The 15,886-nt window shown below is 38.7% G+C and overlaps 1 protein-coding gene across 1 annotated transcript in view; it reads left to right on the top strand.

Moving 5' to 3' along the window:
• The window catches only part of LOC106092652 (uncharacterized), a 149,596-nt gene that overhangs the window by 85,595 nt on the left and 48,115 nt on the right, over positions 1-15,886 (top strand). Inside the window, exon 5 of the mRNA XM_059368832.1 lies at positions 11,958-13,063. Coding sequence (XP_059224815.1) covers positions 11,958-13,063 — 1,106 coding nt within the window. The remainder of the gene's footprint in view (positions 1-11,957; positions 13,064-15,886) is intronic.

Genomic DNA, 15,886 nt, shown 5'->3' with positions numbered 1-15,886 from the left:
AATAACTGTGTCAAATAAGGTTCAAATCGGTTCATAACCTGATATTGCTGCCATATAAATCGATCTTGGGTCTTGACTTCTTGAGCCTCTAGCGTGCGCAATTCTTATCCGATCAGAATGAAATTTTGCACGACGTGTTTCGTTATGATATCCAACAACTGTGCCAAGTATGGTTCAAATCGGTCCATTACCTGATATAGCTGCCATATAAACCGATCTTGGGTCTTGACTTCTTTAGCCTCTAGAGTGCGCAATTCTTATCCGATTGAAATGAAATTTTGCACGACATGTTTTGTTATTATATCCAACAACTGTCCCAAGTATGGTTTAAATCGGTCCATAACCTGATATAGCTGCCATATAAACCGATCTTGGGTCTTGACTTCTTGAGCCTCTAGAGGGCACAATTCTTATCCGATTTGAATGAATTTTTGCACGAAGTTTTTCGTTATGATATCCAACAACTGTTGAAATCGGTCCATAATCTGATATAGCTGTCATATAAACAGATCTGGGGATTTGACTTCTTGAGCTTCTGGAGGGCGCAATTCCTATCCGATTTGGCTGACATTTTGCATGACGTATTTTATTTTTACTTTCAACAACTGTGTCGAATAAGGTTCAAACCGGTTCATAACCTGATATAGCTCCCATATTAACCGGTCCCTCGACCATCCTTATTCGGTTCCTATAAGTATTAATTTTTGTTGGTTTGGTAGAAGTTTGTTATGTAGAATAAAATTATGTCTTTCAACTAAGTTTATTTTGTATACATTTTTAGCAGAATCCATGATGGTGGGTTCCCAAGATTCGGCCCGACCGAATATTGCACGCTTTTACTTGTTACTCTTTTTCGATTTTCTCTCACTGTGGTACAGGGTATTAAAGATTTGTCCATTTGTTTGCAACGCTAAGAAGGAGAAGAGCTAGACCCATTGATAAGTATACCGATCGACTCAGAATCACTTTCTGATTCGATTTAGCCATGTCCGTCTGTCCGTCTGTCTGTCTGTGAGTCCATGTATTCTTGTAATCAAAGTGTAGGTCGTATTTGTTGTCCGATTGTAACGAAATTTTGCACATGTCACTTATTTGTTCCAAGGACAAACGCTATTGATTTTGAAAAAAATCGGTTCAGATTTAGATATAGCTCCCATATATATCTTTCATCCGATATGGCTTTTTAAGACTGTAGAAGCCACAATTTTCGTCCGATCTCCACAAAATTTGGCATTGGGTATTTTATTTCAGGTCTACATATGTGTGCAAAATTTCATAAAAATCGGTTCAGATTTAGATATAGCTCCCATATCCTTCATCCGATATGGCCGTTTAAGGCTGTAGAAGCCACAATTTTTTACCGATCTTTACAAAATTTGGCATGGGGTGTTTTATTTGACGTCTCCATATGTGTGCAAAATTTCATAAAAATCGGTCCAGATGTAGATATAGCTCCCATACATATATATCGCCCGATTTGCACTTAAATGGCCGTAGTAGCTACAATTTTCAACCGATCTGCACAAAATTTGGTACTGACTGTTTCGTTACTATAATATTATCCTATTTGCAAAATTTCATCAAAATCGGTCCAGATGTAGATATTCCTCCCATATATACGTATCGCACGATTTGCGCTTAAAAGGCCGTAGTAGCTAAAATTTTCAAACGATCTGCACAAAATTTGGCACAGGCTGTTTTGTTACTGATCTTAACACATCTCGAAAATTTCATCAAAATAGCTCCCATATAAATCTTTCATCTGATTTGAACTTTTAAGGCTGTAAAAGCCACAATTTTGGTCCGATCTTCACTTTATTTGGCGTGGAGTGGTTTTTGTTAAGTCTCAATGTATGTGCAAAATTTAATCAATATCGTATCAGATTTTGATATAGCTGCCATATATATTTTACCATAATTTTGGTCCGATCTTTACAAAATTAAGCAAGAGGTGCTCTATTTGACGTCTTCATATGTATGCAAAAAATCGGTTCAGATTAAGATATAGCTCCCATATATATCTTTCATCCGATATGGCCTTTTAAGGCTGTAGAATTCACAATTTTTGTACGATTTTGCATGAGACTTTAAAATTGACGTTCCAATATGTGTGCAAAATTTCATTAAAATGGGTTCTAATTTAGATATAGCTCCAATATGTATATTTCATCCGATATGGACTTTTAAGGCAGTAAAATCCACAATTTTGGTCACATCTTTACAATATAGGGCGTGAGATGTTCCATTTCATGTCCCATGTGTTCATGTTCGATATAATTCCCATATAATCTTTTATCCAATATGGTCTTTGAAAGATGTGGAAGTCCAAATCTTTTGTCCTATGGTGGGAAAATCTTACTACAATAGGTTCTATTGTAAATTGCCATTTCAATTGGTATCCAAATTAAAGTCTGACTAGATTTCGAGACAAGTTCTGTATATAAAAAGTACTACAATACATACACTAGTTTTGTATTGAAGTAAATGCAAATGCCAATTTTGCCCATGAACATTCAACTAAGGAAAAGGGGCAAACTTCTTACCTATCAATGAGTGCAGTCCGATTCAAGTTAAAGCTCAATGATATGGGGCCTCCGTTTTATAGCCGAGTCCGAACGGCGTGCCGCAGTTCGACACCACTTTGGAGAGATGCTTTACATTGCATATAAACTCTCAAAAATGTTGCCAGCATTAGGAGGGGAAAACCACCGTTGAAAATTTTTTCTGATGGTCTCGCCAGGATTCGAACCCAGGCGTTCAGCGTCATAGGCGGACATGCTAACCTCTGCGCTACGGTGACCTTGCGCACCTCGTATTGAATTAGTAGTGGTATTTGTAGTAATCTTTGTTATACCCAACACCGAAGGATGGGAGTATATTCACTTTGTCATTCCGTTTACAACACATCGAAATGTCCATTTCCGACCCTATAAAGTATATTAATTCTTGATCACCGCAAAAATCTAAGACGATCTAGCCATGTCCGTCCGTCTGTTGAAACTATCCTACAACCTTAAAAAACAGAGATATTGAGATTTTGAAACTTTGCACAGATTTTTTATACCCTCCACCATAGGATGGGGGTATACTAATTTCGTCATTCTGTTTGTAACTACTCGAAATATTCGTCTGAGACCCCAAAAAGTATATATATTCTTGATCGTCGCGACATTTTATGTCGATCTAGCCATGTCCGTCCGTCTGTCCGTCCGTCCGTTCGTCCGTCCGTCCGTCTGTCTGTCGAAAGCATGCTAACTTCCGAAGGAGTAAAGCTAGCCGCTTGAAATTTTGCACAAATACTTCTTATTAGTGTAGGTCGGTTGGTATTGTAAATGGGCCATATCGGTCCATGTTTTGATATAGCTGCCATATAAACCGATCTTGGGTCTTGACTTCTTGAGCCTCTAGAGTGCGCAATTCTTATCCGATTGGAATGAAATTTTGCACGACGTGTTTCGTTATGATATCCAACAACTATGCCAAGCATGGTTCAAATCGGTCCATAACCTGATATAGCTACCATATAAACCGATCTTGGGTCTTGACTTCTTTAGCCTCTAGAGTGCGCAATTCTTATCCGATTGGAATGAAATTTTGCACGACGTGTTTTGTTATTATATCGAATAACTGTGTCAAATAAGGTTCAAATCGGTTCATAACCTGATATTGCTGCCATATAAATCGATCTTGGGTCTTGACTTCTTGAGCCTCTAGCGTGCGCAATTCTTATCCGATCAGAATGAAATTTTGCACGACGTGTTTCGTTATGATATCCAACAACTGTGCCAAGTATGGTTCAAATCGGTCCATTACCTGATATAGCTGCCATATAAACCGATCTTGGGTCTTGACTTCTTTAGCCTCTAGAGTGCGCAATTCTTATCCGATTGAAATGAAATTTTGCACGACATGTTTTGTTATTATATCCAACAACTGTCCCAAGTATGGTTTAAATCGGTCCATAACCTGATATAGCTGCCATATAAACCGATCTTGGGTCTTGACTTCTTGAGCCTCTAGAGGGCACAATTCTTATCCGATTTGAATGAATTTTTGCACGAAGTTTTTCGTTATGATATCCAACAACTGTTGAAATCGGTCCATAATCTGATATAGCTGTCATATAAACAGATCTGGGGATTTGACTTCTTGAGCTTCTGGAGGGCGCAATTCCTATCCGATTTGGCTGACATTTTGCATGACGTATTTTATTTTTACTTTCAACAACTGTGTCGAATAAGGTTCAAACCGGTTCATAACCTGAGATAGCTGCCATATAAAACGATCTGGGATATTGACTTCTTGACCCCTAGAGGTCACAATTATTATCCGATATGCCTGAAATTTTGTACGATGGATCCTCTCATGACCATCAACAAACGTGTTTATTATGGTCTGAATCGGTCTATAGCCCGATACAGATCCCATATAAATCGTTCACTCTATTTTACTTCGTGAGCCCCAATGGGCGCAGTTCTTATACGAATTGGCTGAAATTTTACACAGGTCTCCAACATATAATTTAATTGTGGTCCGAACCGTTTTAATAGCTGAGCAACTCTTTTCTTATATCCTTTTTTGCCTAAGAAGAGATGCCGGGAAAAGAACTCGACAAATGCGTCCCATGGTGGAGGGTATATAAGATTCGGCCCGGCCGAACTTAGCACGCTTTTACTTGTTTATATCTACAATATCTACATAGTAGGATGGGGGTATACTAATTTCGCCATTCTGTTTGTAACACCTCAAAACATGTGTCTGAGACCACATAAAGTATATATATTCTTGATCGTTATGTCATTTTAAGTCGATCTAGCCATGTCCGTCCGTCTGTCTGTCGAAAGCGCGCTAACTTTCGAAGGAGTAATAGTAGCCGCTTGAAATTTTGCACAAATACTTTTTATGGTCCAAATCGGTCCAGTTCTCGTCCGATTTGAATGAAATTTTACAAGTGGTGTTTTGGTATCACTTCCAACAACTGCTCTAAGTATGATTCAAATTGGTCCATGTTCTAATATATCTGCCATATAAACCGGTTTGGAGTCTTGATTTCTTGAGCCTCCAGTGGGCGCAATTCTTATCCCATGGGAATGAAATTTTGCACAACGTGTTCTAAGTATGGTTCAAATTGGTGTCTGTTTTAATATAGCTGCCATATAAACCGATCTTTAAGTATGGTTCAAATTGGTGTCTGTTTTAATATAGCTGCCATATAAACCGATCTTGGGTCTTGACTGCTTGAGCCTCTAGAGGACGCAATTCTCGTCCGATTTAACAGAAATTTTGCACGTGGTTTTTTGGTATCACTTCCAACAACTTTTAACTAAGTATGGATAAAATCGGTGCATGATTTGATATAGCTGCCATATAAACCGATCAGGGGTCTTGACTTCTTGAGCCTCTAGAGGGCCTCTATCCGATTCAACTGAAATTTTGCACGTGGTGTTTTGGTATCACTTTCAACAACTGCGCTAAGTATGGTTCTAATCGGTCCATGTTTTGAATTAGCTGCCATATAAACCGATCTGGGATCTTGACTTCTTGAGCCTCTAGAGGGCGCGATTCTCGTCCGATTTGATTGAAATTTTGTACGTAGTGTTTTGGTGTCACTTGCAACTACTGTGCCATGTGCGATTCAAGTCGGTTCATAATCTGGTATAGCTGTCATATAAACCGATCTTAGATCTGGACTTCTTGAGCCAATACTGCGCGCAATTCTCATCTAATTTGGCTGAAATTTTGCATGTGGTGTTTTGTTATGACTTCCAATAACTGTGCTAAGTATGACGTAAATCGGTATAGAACCTGATATAGCTGCTATATGAACCGATCTGGGATCGTGACTTCTTGAGCCTCAAGAGGGCGCAATTCTCATCCGATGTGGTTGAAATTTTGTACAACGACTTCTCTCATGATCTTCAACACACGTGCCTTATATGATCTGAGTCGATCTATAGCTTGATACAGCTCCCATATAAACATATCTCCCGATTTTGCTTCTTGAGCCCCTACAAGGCGCAATTCATATCCGAATGAACTGAAATATTACACTATGACTTCTACAATGTTCACCATTTATTTATGGTACGAATTGGACTATAATTCGATAAAGCTCCTATAGCATAACAATTCTTATTCTATGTTCTTTGTTTGCCTAAAAAGAGAGAACGCCCATAGAACTCGACAAATGCGATCCATTGTGGAGGGTATATAAGATTCGGCCCGGCAGAACTTGGCACGTTCTTACTTGTTTTTCCATAAGCAGGTTAAGTTCGACGATGGGCTATATCCGACTTTTTCTTGGTATAGCCCCCATATAGACCGATCCGCCGATTTGGAAGAGTTTAAAACTTTTGCCATATATTACAGTTTATTGGAGGTGTTAGACCGTCTGTTCGCTATCCAATTTATGTTTACAGATGTTCAATGAACATTGTTTATCCTAACATACGTATTATCCAAAGAAGAATCATCTTAAATTTCCATGGCTTCCAATAGCTTTTAAATCTCAAGTAACTCGAAAAATTTTTTTCTGTTCCAGGTAATTTCGTTGCTGTTATAGAAAGCCCTTCAAGACTTCATAACATACAATTATCATAAACAAAGCCAAAATACCACTCATAGTTGGCGTTCTCGCATTCCAATCGCTTCTTAAGCTACGATGCCCATCCTTGATACATAAATTTATCACCCTGACCATTGAATGGAATAAAATGTAAATTTGCCATTTAATAGAAAAGTATGCAGAATCAAAATGGCTACCCTCGCAGTATCCCTTGGCTGTAATCAGAGCCCACATTTTGATTTATTGTGGGAGTTTGTTATCCCCATTCCACCAACTTGCGCCTGTATTGGCTCTGGCCAAATCAAAGCAAATGTTTGTATTTCTTGTGCACACTTCCTTCCTTGTGCGAAAGTGGAGCAATGGCCGCCATCATTGCAGGCAAAAGGAGATACAATGGCAGTGGAAAAGAATTCGAATAAAACAGAATAATAATCGCTTGTTATCCTATTTATGATGTTCCAAAGCCTGCGATTTAACTTTAACATTTCAAAAGTTCATTCTGTTGTTTCTTTATTGGAAATATTTTTGTACAGAGTAGGAGACGTTAGCAAGACACGAGCATAGTGAAGCAGTACATTAGGAAAATTTTGAAACCTTAAACTTGGAAATAAGAAAATCAGATAAACCTACGGTAAGCCTTAGCTAAGTTAAGTTAGACGAAAACAGTGTGAACTCGCCAGCTGATAGACTAGCCATGGCATAATATCTAGACCAGATGCTGCTCTACGAACTGTAAATGGCTTGCTTCTCTGCGTTCTAGTATACATGCCACATCCAACAGATCCTTCCAGTGCGAAGGCCCAGTGATATGCAGTATCTACTGGCAAGATAATATAAATTATTCATTGTCCAAAGCAAAATATATGAGCTTTCTTAAGGACATCACTCATCTATTCTGTTTTATAGTTTTTGGTTTTTTTCCCCCCAAATTCATAGGAAATTTTGCTAAGTGTGAACAACAGGATGGCGATGGAACGAGCACGACTACCCAAAGAAAAAGAAATATTAAAATGTTTTCCATGTTGTGACATTGATAAAGTTTTGTTATGATTTATTTGCTTATTTTTCCTACAAAATATAACTGAGGCTTCTTTTGTTCACATCTTGAGCAGCAAAGTCAAGATAATTTATTATGAAAAAGCTTGTTGGGATTTATTGGTTGATTGACAAATATCAATTGTATGATTGATGTTTATTCCAATATGATAACATTTTAAAAGATGTTGGCCAATGATGTTTTTTGTTAACTTAATGCAACTAAATTGTTTAAGAATTACTATTGAAGGAGAGAAATCGATCTATAGTACGGATATTAGACCGTCAAACGATATAAAGGCGTTTATTTTTTATAAACAGGTAAATGTATACCCTCACTTTTTGTTTTGTCATTTTATCTCAAAGAGCAAAATACGAAATATTATTGCTAGCCCGAGCTGACACGTCGTCAAAAGTCTGTTGTATGTACGTAGTATCTTCAAAGGAACCAGTTGAGAATGCTAGATCCTAGCAAGGAATATACAACCTAAGTTCATATTTATAGAGAACTGGCCTTCTTTTACTTTATATGGAACAAAATTTTCCTTGGAATATTTATTTTCGACAATTAAAGAGCTTTTAGTGAAATACCATGCTACGAAAATAGTATATCGCTCGACTTACAGTCTGAATTCCATATCTTTATTGGTCTACGAATTTAAGCTTGGATGTAAGGTGTATTCCATTCTTAAAATACTTTATTTTTAGCCCGATATTCTCTTGATATCTGATTTAGGGGTGTTTTCAGGGGTGAGGTGGTCCCCCAAACACTTGGCCCTTAAAAAATATTAGCATTCTGTCCTTCTTTCAAATACCATTTATTTAAATCCCATATTGCCATTGGTTTTGAGGGGAGTTTACACGATGAGGCGTCCCCCGAACGCATGGTCCCAAAAAAAGGTTGTCAAATTCGTTTTCTAATCTCAAAGACAAATCATTTGAGGCACATATTAATATGGTCGAAAAATTTTTTTCCTTTGAGGAGTGTTTTGGGGAAGGGGTTATGCCATAAATACATGTTCCTACATTTGGATATCAAATTCGTTTTATACTCCCAAATACCTTTATTGGAGCCCCATATTGCGATGGTCGGTAAAAAATAGCTGTTTGTGTGATATGTTGGGAAAGGGGTAAACCCCCAGAAAATTGGTCCCGAAAATGGCTATCAATTCTTGCTCTACCCTCCAATACCTTTCATTTAAGCCCCATATTGTCGCGGTCGGTAAATATGCCCGATTTAGGGGTGTTTTGGGGATTTAGATGGTCCCCCAATACTAAGCCCGGAAAATATATCAGCAACGTGCTCTTTTCTCATATAACTATATACCTTTTATTTGAACCCCATATTGCCATTGCCCTCAAAATTGGATTTCAAATTCGTTTTCTAATCTCATTTAAACTCCTTATTGCAAAAGTCAGCAAATATGTCCGGTTTTGGCAAGGGGGAGGGTCCGCCTCCCCTTCAGATATCAAAAAATGTAGTACCCTCTTTTCACCACGGGATCATTATGCACCATCTGTGAAAACTTCAAGAAAATCGGTTCAGCCGATTCTGAGTCTATAAGGAACACACAAACAAACAATTGATTTTTATATATAAGATTATGGTCGAAGAGTCAACTGTACCCTATGTCACTACTGTATCTTTGATAAAATGTACAGTTTGATTAAAAAGTTCCTCTTGGCTCCATGTCCGTTTTTCCGAATATCCTATCTCTACCGTTTGCACGTATATCGCTTTTGTATACCTGTCACTGAAAGATGGGGGTAAACTAATCTAAACATTCCGTTTGTAACACCTCGAAATATTCGTCTAAGATCCCATAGAGTATATGTATTCTTGATCAGCGTAAAAATCTAAGACGATCTAGCCATGTCCGTCCGTCTGTCTGTTGAAATAACGCTACAGTCTTTAACGCTGAAATTTTGCGCAGTTCTTTTTTTGTTCATAAGCAGCTTAAGTTCGAAAATGGGCTATATCGGAATATATTTCGTATAGCCACTATAAAGACCGATCCACCGATGTAGGGTCTTAGGCACATAAAAGCCACATTTACTATCCGATTTTGCTGAAATTGAGGACAGTGAGTTGTATTCGACCTCTCGACATCCTTCCTTAATTTGACCCAGATCGGTCCAGATTTTGATATAGCTGCCATATAGACCGATCCTTCGATTTAGGGTCTTAGGCCCATAAAAGCTACATTTATTATCCGATTTTGCTGAAATTTAGAACAGTGAATTTTGTTAGTCCACTCGCCATCCTTCTTCAATTCTGTCTAGATCGATCCAGATTTGGATATAGCTGTCATATAGACCGATCGGCCGATTTAGGGTCTTAGGTCCATAAAAGCCACATTTATTATCAGATTTTGCTGAAATTTGGGACAGTGAGTTGTGTGGGTCACTTAATATCTTTTTTCAATTCTGCCTAGATCGGTCCAGATTTGGATATAGCTGTCATATAGACTGATCCACCGATTTAGGGTCTTAGGCCCATAAAAGCCACATTTATTGTCCGATGTCACCGAAATTTGGGACAGAGAGTTGTGCTAAACCCTTCAACATTCTTCTTCAATATGGCTCAGATCGGTCTAAATCTGGATATAGCTGCCGTATAGACCGATCTCTCGATTTAAGGCTTTGGGCGCATAAAAGACTCATAAAAGACGCATTTATTGTCCGATGTCGCCGAAATTTAAGACAGTGAGTTGTGTTAGGCTCTCCAACATTTTTCTGCAACTTGGCCCAAATCGGTCTAGATTTGGATATAGCTGCCATATAGACCGATTTCTCGATTTAAAAAATTGGTCCCATAAAAGGCGCATTTACAGTCCGATGTCGCCGAAATTTTGAACATAGAGTTGTGTTAAGCCCTTCAACATTCTTCTTCAATATGGCTCAGATCGGTTCAGATTTGGATATAGCTGCCATATAGACCGATCTCTCGATTTAAGGTTTTGGGCCCATAAAAGGCACATTTATTGTCCGATTTCGCCGAAATTTCGGACAGTGAGACGTCTTACGCCCTTCAACTTCATTCTTCAATTTGGACCAGATCGGTCCAGATTTGAATATAGTTGCCATATAGAACGATCTCTCGATTGAAGGTCTTACACCCATAAAAGGCGCATTTATTGTCCGATACCGCCAAAATTTGGGACAGTGAGTTGTGTTGGGCCCTTCGATATTCTTCTTCAATTTGGCTTAGAACGGTCCAGATTTGGATATAGCTGCAATATAGACCGATCTCTCGGTTTAAGGTTTTGGGGCCATAAAAGGCGCATTTATTGTCCGATTTCGCCGAAATTTGGCACAGTGAGTTGTGTTCGGCTCTTCTACATTTTGGCCAGTTATATCCAGATTTGGATATAGCTGCCATATAGACCGATCTCTAGGTTTAAGGTTTTGGCCCCATAAAAGGGGCATTTATAATGCGATTTCACTGAAATTTGACACATGACTTATGTTAGGCGTTCATTCAGATCATTTTATTTTTATATTTCGATATAGCTGCTAGGGCATAAAGTATGCATTTTTCACCGGATTTTGACGAAAGGTGGTTTACGTATATACCCGAGGTGGTGGGTATCTGAAGTTCGGCTCGGCCGAACTTAACGCCATTTTGGTTGTTTGCATTATTACTGCACGACCAACATATATATGAGAGCTTTATCCAAATCTAAAACTGATTTCAATGAAATTCTCCAGTCATATCGAGAGTCATAGTCTTCCTGACAAATTTCGATGGAATCGGTTAATAAATGATCATTTTATTGCATTATTACTGAAAATCGAACGAACATATATATGGGAGCTATATCCAAACCTGATCTGATTTTTTTCCAATTGAATAGGCTTCGTTTCTAAGCTGAAAAACATGCCTGTACCAAATTTGAAGACGATCGGATGCAAATTGCAACCTGTAGTTTGTACACAAATTAACATGGTCAGACGGACAGACAGACGCACAGAAGGACGGGGAGACAAACAGACAGACGGACAGAGATACAGACAGACAGACGAACATAGCTAAGTCGAATCAGAAAGTGATTCTGAGTTGATCGGTATACTTAGCAATGGGTCTATCTTCCTTACTTTTGGGTGTTACAAACAAATAAATTAAGTTATAATACCCTATATGACAGTAGTGGCGCGGCCGAACTTTTACTTGCTTTAAGGCCTGTTACAAACTGCAGCAACTACTACATACCTGTGGCAAAATGCCATTTCATTAGTTTGATTTAGCTTTGAAAATCAGAGTGAACGTTCATACATACTTGTTGCCTTGGTTTTAACTCAACGGACATTGACCGGTTTTGCTTCACTAAAATCTGTCTATCTTAATTTGTTACAGATAAAAAACCTGGAAAAGTGCAAACATCACAGGGCGAGGATTTCTCAACACCGTTCGGTGAATCGTCCACTATGAGAATTCAAGCAAATGAGAAGTCAACATTGGGCACAACATTGAGGCCAATGAAAAAACCGAAAATTAACAAAGACTATAAATACGGGCGGCAAGATGTGCAGAACGGGGAGGGCGATATTGAGGATGCGGATGCTGAGATGGCCAATGATGATGACGATGGTGATGATGATGATGATGATGCAGCAGTAATATTGCCAACTGATGAGGACACTGAATACGATGACATTACGCAAAGACACGGCAAATGGCCATACAAGGGCCATAATAGCAAACAGCAAATGGCCAAAAAGAAAAACTATGATGAGCCCAATGAGGCTTTTGGGCTCAAGGAGAAGCAAATGAAACAAAAAAAGGAAAAACTTAAAAAACAACAACAACAGCAGCAGCAGAAAGCGGCAAATGATCATCATCAGTATCATCATCCGGACCATCATGCATCGAGTGGCTCCAGTAAAATCCTTAATTTCCCTGAAAATCTGCCCTCCGTCCTCTACTACGATTACAAAACGGAAGAGCATCAACACCACCAACATCAGCATCGCGAACAGCATCTGAAGCATCAGCATGAGAAGGAGCTCAAACACCGACTTCATCCGTCCGTTCGCCATCATGAATACGGCAATGGTCAAGACACGGTTAACACGGACATGTCGGTGACAGTGACAGCTGTTGCCACTTCACATTTGGGCAATGGACATAGCATTCATGACCACGGCGGCAGTGTCGGTGGTAATGATGCTCCTCTACAGCGTCGGCAAAAGCAACCGCCATCAGTGGCAAAGTATTTGGAAAACGGAAATGACAACATTTACAAGGTGGATTTACAAACGGATAGCGACATTTTGCCTGAGCCACCCACCAAAAAGCCCATATTATCGTCAATGGCCACAGGGACAGGAACCGAAGCAGACACAATGACATCGGCCTCAGCTGCAGGAGCACCAACAACAACAACTCTGCCATATCGTTTGTCCACATTGTCGAGCACATTGGCAGCAGCCACATCAAATATTACCACAAGACCATTAAAGGTAAGTAGAGGCATTTCAGTTGAGAGTGCAGAGTGGTGTAGTTTTGGGGATTTTTTTTTTTTTTTTGGTTGCTACCAAGTAACCATTCTTCTGTCCAGCTAAGGTAAACGTTTCCATTTCGTGCTTCTAGGGGGTATGCTTTCTCAAATGACCCTTGAATTGAGACAAACACCTACGTTGCATTTTTTATGTAAATCAAGCGCCCACATTTTTAGTTCAGATGTTTTTTTGTCATGTCAAAATATTTTGTAATCGAAGGCACTTCTGCTGGGACATATCATTTTTAACAAAAAAAATCAAGTGAGCCAAAGTGATTTGAGCAGGAGAAGCTGCGCCTCCAGTTTTATTAGAAAAATTTCATCTCAAAGAGATGAGTTGTAATTTGAATAATAGTTGAACATCTGTCAGCGTTATCCTGCGTACATGCAGATGAAATAGTTCATTAGCCATAAACGAACTTTTCGACAAATAAACTTATTTTACGAAAAACGTTGGAACTTTGTTTGCGATACAAATTCAAGAATTTATGGCGTATACCAAGGATGAATATTTTTTAATGACACAAAATATTGACAAACAATCTATGCGCTGTAGAAACTCGTGTTATTTCTAGCCTGAAGGTTTTTTTGATTGTGGTATTGCAAAAGTTTGCATTTTTTTCACCTAAGGTAAAATTTGAAATATTGTGACTTGCTGAATTTACGTCCGTACACCACCGCAAATCTACCAAAACTGACTGCTAGCAGACCTAACTTTTCCTAAAATGAGAGTTATAAGCTATGCTCTCTGCCAAACTGGAAGAGACAAAGGATCTAAGCAAGCCAAAAGAATCATAAGGACGCCACCGTAGCGCAGAAGTTAGCATGTGCGCCTATGACTCTGAACGCCTGGAGTCGAGTCCTTTCGAGAACATCAACAACATCGGTTGGGATTGTAAATGGGTCAAATCGGTCCATGTTTTGATATAGCTGCCAAATAAACCGATCTTGGGTCTTGACATCTTGAGCCTCTAGAGGGCGCAATTCTTATCGGAATTGTCTTAAATTTTGCATAAGGTGTTTTATTACGACTTCCAACAACTGTGCTGAGTACGGTCAAAATCGGTTAATAACCTGATTTGGCTGCCGTATAAACCGATCTTGAGGCTTGACTTCCTGGGCTTTTAGAATGCGCAATTCTTATCCGATTTGGTTGTAATTTTGCACTTCCAACATTTGTGCGAAGTTTGGTCTAAATCGGACAATAACCTGTTATAGGTGCCATGTAAACCGATCTTGGATCTTGACTTCTTGAGCCGCTAGAGGGCGCAATTATCATCCGATTTGGCTAACATTTTGAGTGAGGTGTTTTGATATTACTTCGCAAAAAATGTGATGAGTATGGAGCAAATCGGTATATAACCTGATATAGCTACCATATAAACCGATCTGGTATCTTGACTTCTTGAGCCTCTGGAGAGAGTAATTCTCATCGGATTTAGCACAAATTTTGTATATCGGCTTCTCCCATGGGCTTCAATATGCGTGTGCAATATGGTCTGAATGGATGTATAGCTTGATACAGCCATATAAACCGATCTCTTGATTTTGCTTCTTGAGTACCTACCAGGCGCAATTCTTTTCCGAATGGACTGACATATTATACAATGTTCTGCATTCAATTCATTTCTGGTCCGAATCGGACTATAACTTGATATAGCTCCAATAGCATAACAGTCCTTACTCATTATTCTTTGTTTGCCCAAAAAGAGATACTGTGTAAAGAACTCAACAAATGCGATCCTTGGTGGAGGGTATATAAGATTCGGCCAGGCCGAACTAATCACGCCCTTACTTGTTTGAAAAATGATTATACCCTACACCACTACTGTTGTACAGGGTATTATAAATTAGTGCATTTATCTCTCTTCTATTTAATAGAAGAGAGATAGATCCATTGATAAGTTAACCGATCGACTCAGAATCATTTTCTGGTTCGATTTAGCTATGTCCGTCTGTTTGTCTGTCTGTCCATGTTAATTTGTGTACAAAGTACAGGTCGCATGTTTCATCCGATCATCTTCAAATTGGGTACAGGTATGTTTTTCGGTCTAGAGACGAAGTCTATTGGATATAGCTCTCATATATATGTTCGTCCGATTTTCAGTAATAATGCAATAAAATGGTCATTTGTTAACCAAATTTGGCAGGAAGGATTTTCTTATGACTCTCAACATAACTGGTAAATTTCTTGAAAATCGGTACAGATTTAGATATAGCTCTCATATATGTATATATCGCCCGATTTTAATTTCTAAAGTCACAGCAAGCGCCTTAATTGAGCAATCCTGCTAAAATTTTGCAAAACGCTTTCCTTGACGACTGCCACAGTATCTGAGAAGTTTGCTCGAAATCGGTTCAGATTTAGGCATAGCTCCCAGGCAATGATCCGAATCCCATTGAAAAAACAAACATCTCAGATAGAATATTTCATTCACATCAATGTGTGCCGTCGGATTTAGGGTTTAGCCCAAAGACAGTTAGTCTCATTTTCATTACTTATTGTAGAATAAACTTTAATCAAATATACTTTTTTTACACTTTTTTTTTCTAAAGCAAGCTAAAAGTAGTAGCTGATAACTGACAGAAGAAAGAATGCAATTACAGAGTCACAAGCTGTGAAAAAATTTGTCAACGCCGACTATATGAAAAATCCGCAATTACTTTTTGGGCAACCCAATTTATTGGTTGAGGATCTTTGTCTTTTACATCAAATCACATTCTTCACAAATGAAAAATAAGCATTTCTCATGTAAAGTGGGTTTACAAGATTTTCAGAACAACC

Source organism: Stomoxys calcitrans, chromosome 5 (assembly GCF_963082655.1).
Source record: "Stomoxys calcitrans chromosome 5, idStoCalc2.1, whole genome shotgun sequence".
In the NCBI taxonomy this organism is placed as follows: domain Eukaryota; kingdom Metazoa; phylum Arthropoda; class Insecta; order Diptera; family Muscidae; genus Stomoxys; species Stomoxys calcitrans.
The sequence above is the reverse complement of the archived record's forward strand: the minus strand, read 5'-3'. Positions and strand labels throughout refer to the sequence as shown.